This window comes from Amphibalanus amphitrite, unplaced genomic scaffold, assembly GCF_019059575.1.
Source record: "Amphibalanus amphitrite isolate SeventyFive unplaced genomic scaffold, NRLGWU_Aamphi_draft 000853F_arrow, whole genome shotgun sequence".
In the NCBI taxonomy this organism is placed as follows: Eukaryota; Metazoa; Arthropoda; class Thecostraca; order Balanomorpha; family Balanidae; genus Amphibalanus; species Amphibalanus amphitrite.
This window is the reverse complement of record NW_024882347.1, coordinates 206,142-228,725: the sequence shown is the minus strand read 5'-3', so window position 1 is coordinate 228,725 and position 22,584 is coordinate 206,142. Positions and strand designations below refer to the sequence as shown.

Sequence of the window (22,584 nt, the reverse complement as noted above, 5' to 3'; positions counted from 1 at the left end):
TCTGCTACACCCTGCCGGTTGCAGAATGGTATGGTTCGTTAAAAATGTCTAGGTTTTGGAAGCTTCTGCAAAAAAACATGCTGACTTTTCTCATTGTTTTAACCCTCGCCGGCCGAGGGGGGGGGGCTGGTGCCCCCCCCCCCCATAGGGTTTTCTCGCGATAGCTCCGAACGCGCTGGCGATAGAGAGCTGAAACTTGGCATACCTGACCTTTGATTCAAGCCGCATCTTTTGACTTCAAACGCATTTTTGGGTCAGGTCAGGTCACTGACCTATGACGTCATAAGTGAACCTCTGCACGGTCTTCAGATGTCGCAACTTCGCAACGCCCTCACTGCCAGAGGAGATGTCACAGGGAAATGAAACTTGCAGGATCTAGTATCCATTATGAGTCTCTATCTCGGATTTTTCCTAAAGGTCATATGAGGTCAGGTCATTTTCGTGACCTCACCATTATAAGTCAATGGGGAAAAATGAAAACTGTTATTCTGGCGCCGGGAACGATCTCCAACTATCTCAAGCACACAGAATCGTGATTTGATGCACTCCTTGCAAGGTTAGATGCGTCACTTTTGCAATGTTGACCTTGCGTGACGTCATTTATGACGTCATCAAGGTCATATTAGTTTTTCGCGATCAAATTGAGCTAGCGAGTCGAGAAAGCCACCAATGGACTCAGGAAGACCTGCCGAATCGAATGATATGCGACATGACCTCTTTCGACCAGCTTCGTGACCTGGGGGTGCTGACCTGACCTTGACCTGAGGTCAACACCCTAAGTTGACCTGACCCGAACAAAAAGTATATCATTCGACGCGCCTGAGCGAGGCGAACACGATGTTGCCAAAATCGCGGCTCTGCGGTCGTTTTTTGCGAAGCTATTCACCAAAAACTGAACCGTACCTTGGGGCACTTGGCCTGACCTCAGAGGTCACCGGTTGACCTAGGACCTTAAAATCGGGTACCAATCTCTGCGTCTCGTAACGGCGCACACGCTCGTTTTTTCCGCGACGCGCTAGCTCCACCAGTGGCGAAACGGCGAGGGGGGTCGTACCCGCCCCTCGGCCGGGTACGACCCCCCCCCCTCGGCCGGCGCGTATGTAGAAAACCAATAGAAAACCAATAGGTCCGGCGAGGGTTAATAGTCCTAGCAGTGAGTGCATAAATCTGACCTCATATTCAATGGAATACAATCAATTGTGGATCGGAGCAAAACCTAGGCTCGAGTTTAAAGGCTTTCCGAAACAAAGAAAAACATTAGACCGTCGCTCAACTGTTGCCAGCCAGTTCCGACCCCGGCGCAGCAGTCAGCCGGTAACGGTCCGTGGTCCCCACTCCCCCAATATCCACATATCGGTCCAGTTAGCGACACGTTGATCAGTCTGCAGCGATGAACGGACCGGCGAGCTACTCTACGGAAACCCAACAGGAAAACCGGTCCCACAGTCCCGGCAGCTAAAAAGGTGCAGCAAAAACGCGTCACCGTAAATTGATGCCGCGTAAAGATATAGTGTCCGGCTAATTCATGCCGGAAAGCAGTCCAATGTCTGTCTTATTCATGCCGGAAAGCAGCCCATTGACCATTGGGCACTACAATTGTCTATACGTTGCTGGTCGGTCGGAATTGTGTGTCACATCAGCGTTTTTACGCTCATAGACGTTGAGTAAAATAAATATGCCGTCATAAATTTTCGTCCCGCTTATCTGCTGGACCGCACTGTCTGAATTCAACTCCAATGATCGTTTGCATTACCTCTCGGATGGCCTACGTGATATTACTATATACGTGTATGACCGGTGGACAATTACTTATTTTATAAATTTTTCCTATGTTTCCTATTTTTGAGGCATTTATCACAAGCACTCCGCAGCATCAAGCTAGCAACGGCAACAACCACCAATTAGTCCTCAACTGGTCACTAGTCAGTCTCCACTGACAGGTTGGAAATGTTATATCAGCATGATAAGTTTCGTTAGACCTAACGTTTTTCTTCCTCTGATTATATATGATAACTGTTGGAGGGTGCGACTCCCTTATGTAACATCAAGTTTCAAAAAAAAAAAAAAAAAAACGTTGGATTTAGACAAAAATAAATATTCATTGTCATGAGCGGAGTGCGGAGTGTATAACGAACTTTTAGACGCTCCACAGTTGTTGCAATCGAAGCATATTTTTGTTTTGGATAAAACATATTGCTCAAATAAAAAATGTAGATACATGTAGCTATTTTGATTTTGATTCATTATTTTAGGATGTTATTCTATAAAAAAGGGTCTGGAAATTGAGACGGATTTCAGCTCTGATCTGCGGCCGAGAGATGCCATGGTATCCCATGGGATACGTGCACTTCCTCCTAACTCCGTGTACCGTTTACAGTCCCCTCCCGGAACTTGGAATAGGTCCGGTGCCCGGTGCACCGCTAAAATGTCAGACCGTATTGCGGTTATGATTACATCACGGATCCACGACCGCTGCTCGCTGAATAAATACGCAATTAACAATGCGTCGGAATGCCGTGGAGTACATATTTAGACGAGCCTTTGTAGACTAGCAGTAAATGTACGTCTTTCAAGTGGACAATAAATCAGCGTACCTATTAGCCATATCTACAGAAAACTGTCGTTTCATCAATTGAGGGTCAAACGATGAAATAAAACGGTTTGAAGATGAATCTCAATAGGATTTGAAGATGCAACAGCCTACATTTGGATCGCTCGTGGTCAACGTGTCAGCAGAGATAGTTAGCGCCTCGTTCTAACCGACGTCACCATAACGACCCTGGCCAGTGGCCACAGATATCCTATGTCACCCAGAGAGACCCTCTGACGTCATCCAATTCTATTTCCGCGCGTGTTTGGCCTGGACAATATCAGGCTGGCCGGTGTTGGTCCATGGTGCGAGACCAGATACTGCTGACCGGCACGGCGATCGGTCACTGGGTCAGGGGCAGCTCTGACGGAGATCAATGGGTCTTCGGTCAGGAGAGGCAGGGAGTGTGTCCTTGCCGTGGTAAGCAGAAAATACCACGAGCGTAACCCCACGGCAATGCTGACTGCCCCTATACCTACTGTTGAGTGTTGAGTAGGGGAAGCGGGGGTAACACCGCCCCCCTAAGCTTTTCGCCAAAATGAGAGAATGTGTGTGAAGTCTCTTGGTAGTTATTGTCTTGGTTACAATATTTAAACACTTTCTCACGTGTTTTAGGTACTTATTTTGCATGCTCCTAAAAGGTTTTCATGTATCACGACTTTTAAAAATACCTTGCATATTTGCCGCCTACAAATTGTGTGGGTAACCCCGCCACCGGTGTTGATGTTAACCCAACCCATTCCTACGAAAGCTTTAAATTGTTCAGAGATCGCGTGCGATGAGTTTCCTGTCGGTAAGTGGTAATTTTCGCAAATAATCGGTAATGGACACCTAAATAGGTATAGGTTCATCAGCTGTTTGCCAGTTTTATACAGCTGGCAAGTGCTTGGTCGGGATGCATGAAAAATATAAAGTAAAAAATCAAATAAGCTGCTTATTCCCGACTTAGGAACATCTACGAACATAAATACTAAGCGTTTCTTTGGAGTTTCGTCACTTATCACGCTACGAACAGGAAACACCGCAACCTCAATCGGGGTAACACCGCCACGGGGTGGCGGTGTTCCCCAATAAGTGATCACAAGCAAAAATCGCCAGCGGGAAGAATGTACTACACGGTTCAAGCAAACCTTTCTTACTGGACAAAGCCGATCAGTTATTTTTTCGATGTAATCAAGTAAATCAAAATGAGTCTCTTCTTAAAGACATTCAAAAGTGCTCCCAACTCATCGAATTTTTATAAGAGAATGTGCATTTTTCTTTAAATGCCCACACTGAGCTTCGATTACACTGAAACACCGGAACACAAATCAGAAGACGCTTACCTTCGTGCGGTTAATAGGAAATAACGGATTTTTACACTTCACATTTCATACTTTCGCCGCCAGATGGGGTGGCGGTGTTTCCCACAGTGGCGGTGTTCCCCCCGCTTCCCCTACAGGCCAGGCTAATGGGTTCAAGGAGAAAGTGGATGGCAGTGTCAGCATTTGTACTGAAAGCTGAAAGGAATAGCTGACAGGAGGGACGGAGCAGCACCAATGAGCGTTATTATTGACCAACTTGGTTTACCAATTACTGTGAAATGTAGGAATTTTCACGAGTAATTGATAGGGGAGAGCGGGGCCAGTTGAACCACTTTTTATATATTGACATGCACAGCGAGATCTAGTTGTCATATCGAAAAATGCACAATGCCATGAAAAAATATGCTCTTTTGGCTTTATTTTAAGATATGTAAAATTATGTTTCAAACATATTTTACTGCCAAACGCACGCTTATAAAACAGCTCTACGCCCGTTTCAAATGACCCCGATGCGAGGGTCAATTGAACCAGCCCATGGGGTCAATTGCACCTATCCTTAACAATGGGATGTTTTCCTCTTTAAGGCCACTTTCTTAAGGAGATATTTTGTCCGGTTTACTTTTCCAAATGCTACATTCAATAGGTCGTTGGAAAGCTAAAAGTGCAAAGTTCCTCATAATAGGTGACATAAAGTACATAGACTATGGTAAAATGGGCGGATGAGGAAAATGAGAAATATCTCAGGCTATAGTGTGCTTTCAAGCAAAGGGCTGGAGAAAAAGGGGTCAAAAATTGAGCTCTATTAAACTACTATTTCAGTTTAAAAGCTCATTTCAAAGGTGGACTATTTCCTTTAATGTTTACAGCCCCTGAACAATAACCATTGCAAAGGTCACCGGGGTCCATTGAAACGGCCTGTGGCCCTGTTTCAAGTGACCCTCAGAGAAGCGTTTCAATTGACCCCATCCGCTCCCGCCATCTCGCACGCGCCGTAAAGCACCTGTCAAACGAGCTGGAGGGACGGCATCATGATGAATGAAGGGCCAAATAAGGTGTTATTCCGGAGCCAGGAGTTCTTCTTTCAGCAAACAAAGGTATATGAGATATCACAAAATATTCATAAAAACGATTTCTCCCAAACGCCCCTCAAAAACACAAAAACAAGTGTCAAATCAAAATTACCGTCCGTTTGCCGCCTAAACGCCGTTGACAAAGGAAGTGGTCGAGCGCGGATGCGCAGTGGTGTCGGCAACGCCATATGCTGCATACTGTTGAAAATAAAGCCATGTTTCATCTGACCCCGTGTTTCAACTGGCCCCGCTCTCCCCTATGCCTGGTCGTTTCCTCAATCATTGTAAGGGGACGGCAATAACAGTTGTTCGCGTCCATTGTGCAATGTGACGGTAGTATACGACTACAAACAGACGTATGAATCAGCGAAATACCCTCAGAGCTCAAGGCCCGCTGTCTCATACACTCCAAAGCCATAACACTGCCCGCCGGAGGTGCCGGACCAGCGCTGACGTCGGCAGCGGGTAACTAATGGGCTAAAGCGCTGATAATTGGTATCGCTAGGTCAGCCATCTTGACACCTCAGGTACCGTTTCGGATAGCTCTGACGTCATCCACCCACGAAACATTGGCGAGTCTGGTATGGTTGAACATCACGCAGCTATAGGTACCATGCGGTTTGACATGGGTTCAGTGCAAGGTCAGATCAGTGGATGACTGTTTATGAGATCACCGATAATTCACATAAACCTATGCCGCGATGCAAAAACCTATGGCCGCGATGCCTTCTTTGTTACATAGAAAACTCAGCAAGTGCCGTTTAAGTTACAAGTAAAGTTACCCGGTTGAACGGTTGTACTAGATCCTTAGATCCTGTACTAGATATAAACAGCTTCAGAAGTTCTACTGTCGTTTCACTGGCAAATACGTACATATTTACATTGAGGTACTTTTAATTATGGTCTCTGATGCCGGGCTCCGTTACACTTACCCCATCAGAAGTCGCTGAAACTGTTGTTGGGGCAGATTGACGTCCGTTGAAGAGACGTGTGGCGTCGTCAGCAGCTTCACCATTGGCATCTCGAAGGGAAGATCGCGCGGGGATCTTTCGGAAAGTTACTTTGCCACACTGTTACAGAGTCTTTTAGGATCCCGCTAGTCCACTAAAGCCGCTTAGCTCACTTTCAAAATAGCAGTCACTCACACGATCGGAGAGAAAAAAAGACGGCGGTACGAAGGCTCGAATAGCTGCAGCCGATTGCTTCACAAATCTTTCGAAGCACAAAGCATGACTAAAAAAAATGTGATGCAGGTATGCAGACGAAAGGGTTGGAGAGTTATGGCTTAGATTTGCGATTCCCACGTAGCAATGCCTCTCTCGTGCCCTGCAGAAAGGACCGAGCGTTGGGAGGTGAGACTGTGTCCAGTCGACAGCGCTGAACGGACGGGATGAGCGGAACAGTGTCCCGGCTGACAGGACAGCCCCCGGCGGGTGCGGTGAGGTCGGGCCTGCGGAGGAGCCGTGGAGAGGTGCTGAGAGTGCCCCGGCCGCGTCCGATGTGCCAGGACGGCGGCGGACAGACGGGCTCGGCCGCCTTGATCTGGCCTTGAGGGGCGTCGGTCCCGCCCCTCACGGTAGCCCCGTGGTAACCCCCAGCGGTGCACCCTTCCGCAGTGAGCTCGGTCCACATATAGCGGGCCGAGCCAGGTCGACACCGACTCGAACCGGACAAGGATCTGCACTTTCATTTTCACGAGAGGCTACAACACTGATCCCCACAATCCTGATCCTATCATGCTTTCCCAGAACTGGAATCATATGGCGTTGTATGACACTGTAGATGTTTCTATCCCATTCTTGTTTAGAACGTGATCGAAACAGTATGTCTTGTTGGCTGACGAGGGCTTCAAATATTGTTCCGAATAGTAGGTGCCTACGAATGGATGAATGAACGGAGACATGCACTTTGCACATGCCTGCTTTCACTTTTTAACCCTGACAATGAAACTGCCAATGCACGTGCCAACTGTGTGTACTGTGCACATTCCGAGGTGGAGCTAGTTTTACAATCTGCACAAAGGCACCGGGATTGTAGCACGCGAGCGGTACGAGGGGCTAGACCACAGAAACCGCACGGACACGCCAGCGCCGTGCAGTGCCACCGCACCGGGTGAGCGCTGAGGGGCCGCGCCGCGCTATCAGGTGAACAGGAGGAAAGGTCTATTCATGAAGACGGATTTTACAGCACGAATGTGCTACATATTTGTTGTTGCAGTCAAGGGCAAGCTATCTTCACGCCTGTATCTAAAACGGTGGGCTCAAAAACAAGAAATAGAAGCTAAGTAGATCAAACTACCGCATGCTCGTCGCTCAAGCAACAGACATAAAACAAACAAAACTTTGCAATGGCCACAGACACCATCGAGTCAGTAAAGTAATTTCTGCAACTCATCAATGCATCACCAATGACGAACAATACGTCCCTATGTAAAGAAGAGAAGCGCCAGCACTCACACGGATCTCCCGAAGAGCCTTGAGCGGAACGAAGCTCGTGAGAGAGCGGCGACCGTGACGGGTTTGTGTAGCCTTTCCCGGGCCCGAAGCACACCACACCCTGGACGAGGGATGCCAGTCGCCGGGTATCGGGTTCATCCAAACCCGCCGGGTGTGACGAGCGTGTGAGGGCAGCGTCAGAGCGTCCATGGTTTGTTTTTCAAAGGGCGGGCCTCTCAAGGCTTGCAGAAATCGCTCGCCGCTGGCAGACGGCGTCTGCTCCCACACGTAATCAAGTCATGTGAGCGCGACCAACAACGAGAGAAGGGCCACGGGTGAATAGGGATGGCCACAGGACACTCAGCAGTCCGTCGTTTATGGTGACGGATGGTCAGTGGTCACACCTTTGGGAACATTTCTAATTAGTGAAGATATGTGTGTATGTAGACTAAGCACCGGAAGTGCCATTTTCCCGTGCCATTTTATAAGAAAAGTAATACAAAAGTGATCAGATGCATGATCTCTGGTGAATAAACTGACATGGAGGAACCGCCCAGCCCGGGCCTTGCGAGAATCACGAATTACGCACCTCCTGGACACCGATGCCACGCAGCAGCGCGGTATCTTTACTCCGCTACCGTTGGCGAGCTGATGTCAGCGGCTCAGACGTCCGCAAATCTCTGGATATCACCCTGAGCTGGCTCAAAAGATCCAAACCAAAGCTCAGTAGCTTTGAGATCACACACTCGCAATGCGCATTAGACTCCAAGCTCGGCTAAGACTCGGATTCAAACAAGCGGATTGGGCGGAATAAGGGAGAAAATCTGCTCCCCGGTCGTCGTTCGGTTGCTCATAACCGCTGATACTAGCCGGATTGCGGCGGGATGGGGTTCAGACTCAAGGCCGCGGGTCTATGACACGCCGAGGGTGCCGCGGGACGGTCACCTGTCAGTCGATAACTGGCCCGACCGCTGCCGGCCAGACGTGAGCTGGATAGGACGAGGCCGGCCGCCGGCCAGATCCGGACAGATCTTCCAATTACTGGTCCGTCCCACGCCGATAACAGCGCAGCGATAACCCTGGCTGACGCTGGACGGAACCTCTGCTAGCCAACGTGCTTTGAAGTTTGAATCATCGCGGGCGTTCTTGGCTCCTGTCCTCGGCGCCTCGGCTTATTAATCACGAAATGACGCGGGTTTTGGCAGCAGCTACAATATTCTAACGGCGTGCGGTGGAAACTCTGGTTTCCTACGTCATGCTCATCTATGCATGCACTATTTGTTCCGCGTTTTCTGTTTGTCTCTCTATCAATATACAATGCTCATCTATGCCTATCTAGTTAATTTTGCAAAGACCAAGATAGCACCAGACCTTCCTCTTTCCGGTTTTATTAAAGGAAACCAACGTCACCCAACTACATGATGTCAAGTCAATTGATTGCCTGCAGGCAAGGTCGACGTCTCAATTCAGTCAGGAAATGAAAGTGCAAGCAAAGTCTGCTGGAACTGCATCTGCATTGGGCTGGGCATTGGACGATGTTAATCAGCCTCCGAGTTGACTATGGATAACAAAGGTCGCTATGAGTTAGCCACTGTAGCAAGTTGCAACTTAATATTCATAGGCATTTGTATATCTGTAAATAATTGTCCAACGCTTACATCCCATTCCTTACCAGAATGTGCATGTACATCACTGGCTATGATAAATGTTTATCCCATGACTCTCGCAAAATGATAAACATTAAATGCTTCATCACATAAGTGGACGATGTTGAGCGCACCGTTCGGCGTTCGACGCCGGCCCAGTGCCTTTCAGCTCGCCAGCACTCCGCGAGCCGCCGCTCCCGCTGGGCCTCACACAACTCAGCAGCTATAGTGCCGTCCCAGGTGGGCTTCGGCTCCGCGCCGGCCGCGCAAACAAGCCGCCAGGGCCTTGAGAGCTGCAGGAGAGCCTACACCGGCGGCAGAGGCGCGGGGGCATACCTTCCCTGGGCAGCGCACAGACCAACATAGGCAGTGCAGGGAAAGGTCTGGGACTGAAGAGCTCACGTGAAAGAAGCCTGCCCGACTACGAAAGCCGCGATCAGCCTGACCCTCGCCGGTTCCGTCCCTTCCGCGCCACAGTCGCCGCGCTATTAGAGCAAGGTTCGGGTTTACGAGCAGGCCCGCCTTATGGGCTGGACGTTTATGCGAGGTGCCGCCGTCACTAGGAAAGACGACGTTTTAAACACGGGGTTAACGACAGTTTTTGCAGCACCGGGGCTCGGGGGCAGCGACCGCCCCCTGCGGGGTGGGGCAGGCGGGCAGGGGGTGACGCAGCTGAGATTGCGCGACAGAAGCCGGGAGCTCCGTTTTTGCGCGGGGGTTACTGGCGTGTTTTTGGATCGCAAAAACGCACCGGCGGCCAATTTCAGTTCGATGGGTTCTTAGAAAAGTCACCAGTCATTCAAGGTCTGCTTTGATTTACGTACTCATGAATGTCGAAAATTCTTCCAGACAAAGGCGAATGACTCTGCGCCGCCTGGTAACACAGTTTTTGCTCACTGGCTGGTATGTCATGTCAATAGCACTTTACGAAAATACCACCCTGAGCGCAGCATTTGGTGATACTTTTAGCAATAAATTTAAGCTTGGAGTCGAAATACTTGCGCAGTTAAATGTTCATTACATGACTGCATGTAATGACATGACTGCGTATCCAATGTTTTCGTTTCAATAGTTCGCTGTAATGTATAAATGTTGTATTTGACAAATACGCAAAAGCCTGGAAAACTTCAAACGGATTATGCATATTTCAATTATATGTTCGGATTACTTAATCATACCACGAGCCCATATTTTTAATAAGTAACTTTAAAAAAAAAACTAAACTTAAAGGGACCCTCCCACCTTAACATTAGATTTGAGTTGAGATAGCCAAAATGGGGTCCCTGGCTCACAATTACCGGTTTCGGCACTCACAACATCGAGAAATGCCTTAAATCGGAAATATTGAATTTCAAAATTGCAGCATTTTGATTCAGAGGGGCTAATGCTTAGGAATACCCCTCTGAATGTGTGACGTCAGCGCAAATATCTAACGATTTTTAAATGTTTGACTAAAACGTTTTGTAGCACGCGGTGGTATATGCTATTTGCGCGCAACATCTGCCGCAAACGCCGCACTTCTAAAATAAAGTCGCTAAAAACAGCGGAGATCCCAAAAAAGTAAACAAAAGTAAAAGTCTAATATCTTGAAAACCGGTGAATATTTTTCGGTGAAATTTGGTAGATATTCGTTTTCGCTCTTTCTGAACCGAGCGACATCACTTTCATGCCAATTCATAAACTTTTTTGAAGGTGGGAGGGTCCCTTTAAAAAGAAAGGTTACATATAGGTAAATATAATGCGGACTGGCAACTGCCACGCCCCAAGCTGCACCTATATTTAGCTCCCCCTTCTCTTCCGACAATGGGAAGGTGTAAGCGCTGCAGGACGGCCGTTGACCAGTTCAGGGGCGGCCCATTTCACCCCGTCAGGTCATGTGTGCGGGCACTGACCGCCAGTTTTCCGCATTACCGGAAACTCCTGACCCGACCCCCCTCCCCTCTGGATCGATCGCCCCTCCCTCAGCCGTCCAATTCATGGCGTGGGCCGCGCCGGCAGCCGACGGGGTCAGTGGCAGCAAGGTTAGGAGGCCACCGGGCCGAGCGATTCGCCAGCCGTGCCAACGACGGGCAGCGAGCCAGCGCCCCCTCCCCCCTCCCCTGCCCCTCCCTGGTCACTGGCGCAGTCACTGACTGAGGGCACGGCACTTCAGAGGGGAAACGGAACAGGGCGGAACCACTGGGAAACATGGGAGTCACTATCTGGAGCCCATATATATTGCATGCAGGCTGCTGGTAAAAAGCCGGGAACCCCACGAAGAGGAAAAATAGCTGTAAGGGACGCAACAAAGTAATAATGAGCTTTTAAAAGTTTACAGTGTTGTTTTCGGAATGATATGCTTAAAATGTGAATCGAATCGTTTTGATCGTATTGTTTTAAAGGGACCGCGCCTATCCCACCTTTAACATGGGGTTTGAGTTGAGATAGCCAAGTTTGCGGCGAGGTTCAGAAACCACTATCTAACTAGGTTGCAACCCCCGCGGCCTCTTGGTGTTGAAGAAATTCGTTCCCTTCATTTGAAAATGGGCCTTGTACAAGGCCCTATCTTCAACATGGAGCGACCGTTAGTGTGACGTCACCTCGTTTAGTCATTCTGATTTAAATGGGTTTGTTCGTTGAAAAATCGCTTAAAACTTGGTCTGAACTTTGTTGTGGTGCCTACAGAGTAAAAAGAATCAGCTTTATGACAGTAATGTGGCCTGGGGAAGGAGGTAATTTTGGGCTGTGACGTCACATATTTGAAAGTTTGTGTTTGGAATATGGGAAGCCTAAGATGTTTAATGAAAAATAAATGCCAGAACCGTGTTCCTGGTCATCCAATCTATAAAGTCGGGCACAATTTAACTGGTTTTAACAACATTTTAGAAGGTGGGATAGTCCCTTTAATCGTTCGTCTAAATATTTAACCCGCGCACCGACGGGGGTCTGCGCCAACTTCGGACCGACGGGGGGCGGACGGATGACCGCCCCCCCCCCCCCTGAGATCTCGAGAATGGAGCAAGATAGCGACAAGCGGTAAACGGCATCGGATACGCACGGTCAAGCTCTACAATTTTTACAAAGGTCATTTTCAGGTCAGGTTAAAGATGACGTCACAGGGGTCGAAAAAGTCAAAATGGCGGCGTTAGATATGGAGAGTTTTTCTCGAATAACTTTCGAATTAGTCAAGATAGGAACAAACTAAGGGCATCATCGTGATCCTCTCGTCAATCCGCATCGAATGATATATATGTTGACCTCGAAAGGTCAAGGTCAAAGGTTGACCTCAGGTCACGTGACCTCGAGGTCATCATGTATAGCATTCGATGCGTCTTGACGAGCTGAACACAATGAAACCATCCGCACGGCTGTATCTTGTTCCTGTACGGAGTTATTATCAAAAAACCGCTGGTGAACTTTGATGACGTCACATGACCTTACAGCTGCCCAACAGCAAAACAGACCTCAAGGTAGTGAAGGTTGATCGTATATGAAGTCAGTTATGGTTTATGGGGCCATTCCGACCCGTTTTAGTGGTAAAAACAGGGAGTTGATTTTCCCCCCTTTGACTTATAATGGGGAGGTCGCGAAATTGACCTGACCTTAGGTCACCGATATCAAAATTCCGAGATATACAAATTGTAGCTACTAATGATCCAATAACATCCTGCGACTTTCAAAGGCCTCCGACATCTAACCCTAGAACGCCTAGGGGGGGGGGGGTTGTATCAACCCCCCCCCTGAGGTTTTTTCGAAGTGCACGCTAAACGGCTTGTCGTAGCAGGCTGAAATTTTCAATACCCTCTGGGGCAACCTTTGCGCATCTTTTGCCGAAAAAAAATTGATCGGGTCATGTCAGGTCACGGAGTTATGACGTCATAAGAGGTACAGCCTCCGGCCGGATTTTCACAAACTGAGTGCCAACGCCCGAGGTTTCCTGCCGGTGGTACGGACATCGGTTGATGGATCGTGATGAAACTTCCCATGCATGTTGGGGCAAGTATTGGCTATCATATGGTATAAGAAATTTGACCGGGTCAGGTCAGGTCACGGAGCTATGACGTCACAACAGGAACAGCGTCCGGTACTATTTTTGAAAAGCGCCCGAACCACTATTTTGCTAATTCTTGTCACCTCAATGGGAATATGCAGCAATATTAGCTTCTATAGGGAGCAAATGGACCTCCCAAATCCAAAAATACAATCAGATTTCAAAAATTTAAATTTTGATTTTTCGAATTTCTGCCGCCGACTGTGACCTTGCCGACTTCCGGCGCTCCCAACGCGCCATTTTTAGAGCTAGGGAAACGAAATAGGTACATACCAAACGATAGAAAATTGATCAAGGAACACGATAGTGAAGGTTTCAAGTCGATATCTCCCACCATTTTGCCGCAATCGCCGCCGAAAGTTGAAAAAAGTCTATTTTTCCGAAAATTTGACCTTTGACCGGTCAAAAGTAGGTCAAATGTTGACCTAGGACCAAAAAATATACCACCAATCGCGAGATCTCGTTGAGAGAAATCCGTTGGTTTTTTCCGCTAAGCTCTACGACCTTCCGTTTCGAAACGCCAGGGGGGGGGTCGTAACAACCCCCCCCCCCCGTGGTCGTTCGTGTTATGAGAAATGGCCTGGTCGTGCGAGGGCTAATGTAGTTCTGGCACGGCGACAAATTTGCAAAAAGGTGACTTGAGGTTGGGTCATTCAAAATGACCTGGTGACCTGACCTTTAAAGGTAGGAGGTTCAAACTTGCACACCATGTGTAAATTTGATGAGGTAATACTCGTACCAAATTTCGCGGCGCTACACGCCGCGGTTTTTCCGCTATTCGCGAAAAACCTCAGGGGGGCGGATATCCGCCACCCCCCCGTCGGTGCGCGGGTTAAACCTCGTCGGTAATACTTAGGTACCACCAATCAAAGCAATGCTAGGCAGAAAAACATGGTCTAAATCGATGCACTGGACACGTTCCGATTACAGAGCTTAGAGCAGTGACAACTGCAGCGCTCTCAGAACACTCGGTATTCAGTATCGAGTCACCAGGCGCGGTGGTCCGATGCACTGACAGACCGTTCTTTGCACAGCGTTACCTATCTGATGGCAGTAGGGACAATGGACACCAGACGGAGAGGTTCTCCAGGTGCGATGCACCGGGAACGGAGAGCTCTCACGGCTGCCTCAGGCCTTCAGCCGCTATAGAGCTCATCCTGTGGAGCCCACAGGGTACAGTTTACCCTGCGGAGCTCACAGTGCCTCCTTCAGATCACCAGGGGTGCCTCTTCAGTATAAAGCCACCATGCGTGAGATTCGCTGCGTTGGGCCGCACGAAATAGCCAGGGATTTTAACATTTTATGGTGTTTGTAATGCAGACGATGAGTCACCCATGATCATACTACTAAACACGGCTATGGACCAGGAAATTCCCAGCCCATTAACTGCACATGAGGGAAATGGTAAATCATGATAAACAATTATGGAGTCAGTTCCGCTGTTCAAGTGCACGCAACCGACGCGGGTTCATTATTTCCATCACCTGTCTGTCTGATTTTTTTTGGCTCGACATTGAATGGAACACCAAAGAATCCTGGGAGTTCAACTTCGGGTAATTCCAGTTCAAATCATGGCCATTGTTTCTTGAGATATTATCGGCTCAACGCATGAAACTTGCACACTTTTCGAGTGAATCGGGACAAAAATGTTTGAGCAGACATCACCCACGAATCAGAATGACGACATTGCAGGGTTTAACGCCATCAAATCAGTATTCATCACCCATCGCTTGCAAGTTTGGAGGGTGTTCAGAGGGCGTTCATTTACGCTCATAATTTTAAAAAGAAATAGCTGCACGCCTGCAGCCCGACCCGACATGATTCAGCTTAGCCAAGGTTCAGAGGAACGATATATGTGATTTCCAGAAACAAAGACTCGGTGTAACTTCAAAAGGCTGCAAGTACACCACCCAATCGACAAAAAGCAGACTCCGTCACAGTCACAACCAGCGGACTTCAGCACGACCAGGCTTCTGAGAAAACTGTGTCATTCATCAGTGGCAGCAGTGCAGGGACCGCGCAGCCCCATGGTCTTTGTGCAGTCGGCAGGCTCGACCGCCGGCAGCCGGCAGATATTAAACGTACCCCGCACCCGCGGCAGACCGGTCGGTCTCCGCGAATCGGGACACCGTTACTGCAGAGCCGCGACAGGCACGCCGGCTCAGCGCGCGCCTGCAGCCAAGTTCAAGGCCAGGCGGCCGGTCGGTGCTACGGCGAGGGTCGCTGGCGCCGAGAGCGTGCAGCGGCTCTGCCGGGGCTACGGCGAGGGTCGCTCGGAGCGCGGCGGGCCAGACGGACGGCCGTGGGTCGCTCGAGGACAGTGGGTACCGGCAGGCCAGCCAACCGGCCAGCCGGGGGCGGGCCGGCCGCGCGGACGGCACTGCACATGGGTCGAACAAAGGTCACTCACTGCCCGGCCGGCCGGCAGACATCTGCAGAGGGCTCCTGGACGCGCTACAAGGAAGTAACAACAGGGTAGCGTACACCGAAACCCAGGGAGGCGGCGTGATAAGTTTGCCTCATCGGCGTTGAGACTATCGTCGCAGGCGTTTATAACAAAGCAACGTAAGTATACTTACGTTTAGAGATTAAGTTTATATTGTGCTCAATACCATGAGATAGATGTCAAGCGAACATCTCCAACGTATAATCGTTGGGTGCAGGTCTGGTAAGTGTCCAATGAACTAGCAACGATTGCGACGTAGGTATGCGGCATGATACAAACATACAGAGGATCTTCACGGGATTCTTAGAGCTCAGTTGATCTCAACTGTTATAAGCAATGTGTTCCTGAAGTACTGCAATAATGGGCTTCTTGAAAGCAGTAACGACTTCTTATGTGTATAAGCAGCCTGCATACCACTGAAGTCATTTTGAAAAGGCACTCATTTGTGTGGCTTGCCGAAACCGGCTCATGATCAAATGACCTGAAATAGGTAGCCATTCATCATAGCTAGGGATAACAAGGTGGCAATGCCATTTTTTAAAATTTAGCTAGAATATTTCAATGGACAGATTGACAGAGCCGGAGCCTTCGCGAAGCAGAGCTTGTTGCGTAGACCCCGACTCCTTCCGGCCCACTCCAACTGACTTCAACTGGCTGCGGCTGCTCCCACCAACCGCAGACCATGCCCGTCAGGACTCAGGAGTCTCAAATGTCGAGCGCCGGAGCGATTCGAACCCAAGCTCTCACTACTGTGATTCCAACGCTCTACCAAGTACCAACTAAGCTACGGGACAGACAACCGGACATTCCAGCAGCTCAATAACATCGTTATTACGTGCGTTAATTGCATAAAGCGTAATTAGTGCAAAAATGGAGAACTTTTAATTGTGAAATCAACAGGTGCAGTGGTGAAAAATTAACAAAAGCTTTGCACACAAGAACCATGAAACGAACGTGGACGGTGGACATGAAGGACGGTGTCCTTTATGTGGTCGAAAAACAGCCCTCGTTTCAATTGTTACCGTCAGCAGCCAGGACTCCCCTCAAAGCTCATCTAACCCTGTCAGTTGGCGCCCTCACCTGGTGATTGGGTCGGGTGTGTTCTGTTCACCGCGCCCGGACCGTGTCGCAGGACGCACATCGTTCCGCGTCACTACACAGTACACAGTCGTATTGCGCCGCTCGAACAATACTACTCTCTCATGCCGTCGGGGGGCCTCTTCGCCGCCCACTCGGGCAGTCATGGTCACACAAGGTCGCAGTCACCCTAGGGCGCTTGGCCCGGGCTACAACCCCTCCCCAAGACGTCCGCCTGAATGATAGACAGCGCACGATCGGCCGGCGCGGACCGGACTCCCTTCTGGACTCCGCCCGCGGAGGTGGCACCGCTCTATACACACCAGTCCTGCATCAGTCGGAGCGGTCGGGTCGGGGAGCCGTCTGTGCCTCCAACAGACACCACCGCTCGGCATCATCACGAGGGAAGTCCGCTGGTGCCTCACACTGACAACCACGCCCATCCGATCCCAGCGCGGCCGCTCTTCGGACCCTGAACATCGACGCGGGCGCCGACGCGCAGCTTCGAGAGGGGACGCGTACTGGCGGCGCCGGACGTCTTCGCGATGAGCGGCGGCCCATAGCGTCCCACGCATTGGCGGTGCGCTATATCATATGGGCGTGAACGCGCGATGGTGTGCTGATACACATTGGACCGCAGTCGGTGGCCAAGGAGCCTTTAAGCCGGTGACCTGCCGTCTGCCCGCTATTTGTTTCGCAGTTAGAGCCTCGAGGAGGCCGCGGTCGAGCTGATCGTCGTCTACCCGACCGTTCATGGGCGCTCACTGACGCAGCCACTATACTATTTTCTTCACTGTTTTGAAGGTAGCCTTCGCGTGCCGTTCGACCGGGCGTAGTCTGGCGGTGACATCTCGTGATGGAATCGCTATCGGTCAAAGAACAAGGAGGCCTAATAAGCTTGAAAATATATTTTTATGATATCCAATATATAAGATATACGCAAGCAAAAGTACAAAGTTTTGAGGTAGGTACATTACGAGCGTGACCTTTGCTTTGACCTTGAACTTTGAGCACATCATCGGATTCCTCAGAATGCTTTCTTCATTTCCAGCCAGTTTTGCCCAATATTACGGATCCTGCCATCATCTGAAACACATAGCTTGAGATCACTATACAAACGTGTTTTTTTTTTGTCTCAAGCTTTGACCTCTGACCTGGAAAATTTACCTTTAACTACCAATCTGATGACGTCATTTAGTATTAAAGCGTCCCGCGTTTGTTCATGTCTTGAAGGAACCCGAAGGCGCCAATCGCGCTAGTAGCGGCTAGCAGCGTGCGGTGAAACAGGACCCAGAGTGAAGATAAAACGCCAGCTTGCCGCGGTGGCTGCGCTGCCTCACTCACTATCGGTCATCCGCCGCGGCCGTATCGGTCAATGGCTGTGACCCGGGCGGCCACGTCAGTGGGAAGTCACAGACCACGTGCCGCCCCCCCCCCCTCCCCCCGTGCCGTACTGGTGACCCGCCCGCCCGCACGGCTCTCAGAATAGAGCCCGCCCGGCCGGAGTGGCGACGGCCAGCCAGCTGATGGAGGCAGGCGGAGCGAGGGTCACGGGTTATAGTGCTTGGTCGTGGTGTAGGCGGGAAGCGAATTATTTATCAGGTCTGGTGATAAGTTTGATCAGTGATGACACAGACATGCAATGTGATAAAGGTAGAAGGGGTAATGACAGACTAAAATTGTTGAGTATCTACAAGTAAGTAAGCATGACATGCCATAACGCAGCGCGCTGGAGTGTGACCGGTGACAGCACGCGAAGAGGCGGCCGACCGCTGACCGGTCACGTATGGGAGGGATGGGCTCGATAATGAGGTATAGCTGTAGCTGAGCCGTGAGGTTCACAGGCCTGCCGCTCGACATCAGCAGCGAGTTATCGAGAAAGTAAAAAAAAAAAAAACATATCGTTTTAACCTTGACCTTCGGCGCACACCGAGACGATATCACACTGAACTTTATCCGAGCAAACGGTAATAAATTTAACAACCAGAACAATTGCCTTGGATACAGGGCCTTTACACGGCCGGAAAGATTTTCTTAAAACTGTTTCACAATGCAAAGGCTTTGCCTATAGCTGAATGCGGAACCTCTATCGATTCTAGGTCGAGGTGAAGGCAGCAGGTTCAAGCGATTCGGTTTCTGATCAGCATCAAATTTTGTTATCTGGTATAGTTCACAAATACTATAAATAAACAATTACATAAATAGCTATTTATACGATTGTTTATTTAATTGTCAAGTCGTATACGACTTCACCGGCACCTCAAAACTGCACTTCAGTCATAAGAAACCGGTCCGCTCTTGACGTAATTGTTTATTGATAGTATTCGTGTGCCATTCTTATAGGTTGCATTACGGTCGATAGCGATGTCTGACACTTTATGCAATGCTAATGCAATGCTAAACCAGTAAAGATAAACAGTTGATTAATTGCTTAACAGTATGAAGAAAAGTGAAGCAGTGTACCTATGTGTAACGAACGGCTCCTTCAAGTGTGAAGTGAGGAGTATTGACCTCATGACAACTCTATTTGATAACCCACTTCAGGCATAGATACCTACATACGACTTTGTAGCATACGACTTTGCCAAACACGCATGCACATTGCACATTTCACAGAACGCTTATATACCTATCACTACAGGTACTATTGCCACTCACACCTGAGATAACTCAAAGCATGATCTTTGTTATAAGGGCTTTGACCCCGCGGTGACCGATAACTCCCCAACTGAAGGCGACGTGGGCACATTGCCCACTGCAGATTTCATAGCACAGTGGTGTGACGCCAGCCGAGAGAGGACCGGTCGATAGCGTGACGTAACAGCGTCACGCCCCCCCCCCCCCCGCCAGCCAGCCGTATCGGGTGCTATGGAGTGTCAACAGGCGCTCGAATAGTCGTCCGGCTAGGACGAGCTATTATCACATAATTTGAATGATACTATTGCATATCGGAGTTCAGATGAATAGACGGAATGCAGATGACTCATTTGTTACCATTGGTCACAGATGGATTCTCTGAAAAGTGCAACGTCTACGAGTACCTATTTACTCGAAGTCATTACTCATTACACCTAAATGAGCGCGTGGCCGTTCGCTTTTAAATTTAGAGCATTACTTTCGCAGGGCACAAATAACGGCTAGAGCTAGCAAGATGGAATGTTGTGCCATTTCTTCCTCGATCACTCAATAAGCATTTTCTAAAAGCTAATAACGATCCATTCATTTGTGAATTATCTCAATCCTCGATTATCAATCGCCAGATAAATCATCAGCTGGGATTCGATACCGTCTTAAATTTGATATATGTAAGTTCAGTGAGGTTGGGGAGTATCCTGCACGTTTGGAAAAACACTTGACTGGTGAGTGCATTATAAGTGGTGACGTAAGGCGATGACATTACATAAGAGACGTTTACAGTTGGGTTCATAAGGTCAGAGTCCCGCAGCGAGTTAAAAAAGCATTGTACCGACTCTACGAAATAATTAGAATAAAATCATGGACGGAGCGCTTTTTGTGACGGCCGCCGAGCACGGGTTTTCTGACAGCAGCCGCTGCCTCCCTTTCATCCTGACGTCACGTCTCAGATGGGGTGATACGGGCTGCCGTGCAGGGTTGGCGCCCGCTGCCGCATGGCCTTGTGCCACGGCTGATCGGTCGCCGGCGCGGGGCGGAGCGGCTGATCGGCGCCAGCCGGCCGTCAGTCTGCGGCTGCACGCACCGTGCGCCGCCGGCACTGGACGGTATGGACAGCTACTGGTCCGGCCCGGCTGGGCGCCCACGCAGCCTCCATAGGACCGGCGCGTCCCCCCACCTACCCCATCCCATCCCCTGAGTGGAGCGGGCAGGACGGCCGCTGCAGGACACCGGCACGGATGAATGGCAAAACCTAACCTTGGACAGAACGGTGACTGCCGTACTGCAGGGCTCTTTGCTGATGACTCGCTTGATGCTTCATAAAAAACAAAACGTAAAAGTGGGGAGAGCACACGACATCATGATGATAATTGGTAATGGTGACGGATTACTTCCTGGAGTCTCGATGCTGCCAGAAAGAGGTTGTGAATCAAGTTTTAACTTTCTAGCAATATGAACTGTTTGCTACCTTTAACAAGCTTGCGGCGAAAACGGAGGCATCTTCGAATCTATTGATGAGAAGATTAATCTTACTTTAAAAAAATAGAAGCATTCGATAGACAAAAAAGAAATAGAAGAAAAGAAGCATCTATGCTTTATATGTGAACAGTGAACAATGAATATGAACACAATCCCTTGGCCATAGATACGACGAAAAGATATTTCATATTCACTTCAGGCGCGATCGTCATGGAACTGGTGCTGGATCCGGAATGTCGAATAATTCCATATTTAATCTCCGCGCAATGGCCGAACGGCATTTCCGGGAATTAGGCGGGCCGCCCGGCCCTCCTGTGATGCCAACATTCCCATCTGTTACTTAAGTGCTATGAACTGGCAATGGTAGGCTCTAGTGCGCGCTCACGACCAGAGTTCGCCAGATATCGCACAAATGAATGGACCGATTATACATACGCTCAAGACTGGTCGGACGTCGGTTGAAAGGGCCTATAAATGGAAGTTTCGACGAGTCGAGTAGGTGGCGTTATGCATGGACGCATGAAGAGTCAGTGACCCGTGTAAATCAAACACAGGTCACCAGGTGATCTCTGTAGGTAGTATGCATTGCTAGTCCACCGTTCACCTACTGAAAACCTTCCACACTGATGAATCGTCAATAGTGTTCCAAAGCTCCTCTTCCATGTCGCATGCACACGCCACTCCATGATACTTGATACATCACATTTTCGGCTCCCGATCCCGGCTCCCGAAAGAGCTTGTTAGTTGTTCTGCGGGTGGGAGTCTGGGACCTTACCTTCTTCGTCCCGATTGCGATAAATGCACGGTTTCGTGACATTTGACGAGCAGCACTCGCCCGGGAGGGTAAATCCTTGGTTTCGCAGGGGTCTTAGATGAGCTGGGAAGTGAATAGTTTCTCCCGGTCCCTGTCTTCCACCCCCATTTGAACTCACCTCAACCTGGGCAGTGGCGAGCTCCTGTCCGACCCCCTGTCGGCGCGCTCCTCAATCGACAGGCGCAGGTACTCATGTTCCCCCAATAGGAACAGGTCCTTCGCCGAGATCATGGCCGCGCGTCCGGTCAGGGTCAGCAGGTCACCAGGTCACGGTCGGGGACACGAGCGCACGCTTCCCCTCCCCTCGGCTAACTGGCCGGCGCGGCGGCCGGTCTGTCGAGTCTGCCGAGCCACCGAGCGGCCGCAGTCGGCGGACCAGGCCGTAAGGACCATCGGCCGCCCGGCCGACACTGATTGTGGACCTTAGTGCGCGGGCATGCGCGCGCCGACCAGTGTGCTGTCAGTCAGGTAGACGCAGACAGGCAGACAGACGGACAGACGAGGCTGTGGGTTGTGGGAGCTGCACGGGGTTGGAGGGGGGGGGGGGGTGAACAGGGGGCTCGTCCCACCGCCGACTGCCGAATGTAGCCACCAGCCGAGATAAAACCGGTATGTGACACGGCTGCGACTACTAAGTAAGCTCACGTAATATATTACTCAACAATTTGTCGTAACAATGTACGTAACAATGTATAAAATAAAATGGACGATTCACCCGTCCGTCGTTTCCATTCTCAGTACTCTCAATTCGTTCTCCTCCACGCTGCAACCCTCGGTCCGGGCTGAGAGCGAGGGCTGGACAGGCAACTTTATCTTATGTGGGCTGCTCCCCCTTGGACCGGCACCGCTGCTCCCAAGGGAGCACACCCGTAGCCGGGTGCAGTGAGTACTTGGGGGGGGGGGGGGTGGCCTGTCCTTTGGGAGGGGCTCAGCTCAGCCCCGGTGACTCACTAGTGTGCCTGTCGAGACCAATGTCTCCCCCTAATTCCTATCACCCTTCCGCCTCTGAAATGGTCTTGTCAGACCGAAAGGGCCTAACCCAACAAAACAAAGGAACAA

General features: G+C 49.9%; 1 protein-coding gene across 1 annotated transcript in view; it reads right to left on the bottom strand.

Annotated features, from left to right (window-relative positions):
• The window catches only part of LOC122367151 (ABC transporter G family member 9-like), a 60,112-nt gene extending 38,244 nt beyond the window's left edge, over positions 1 to 21,868 (bottom strand). The window contains exon 1 of the mRNA XM_043340019.1: positions 21,644 to 21,868. Coding sequence (XP_043195954.1) covers positions 21,644 to 21,756 — 113 coding nt within the window. The 5' untranslated portion in view covers positions 21,757 to 21,868. The remainder of the gene's footprint in view (positions 1 to 21,643) is intronic.
• Positions 21,869 to 22,584: the final 716 nt, after the last annotated feature.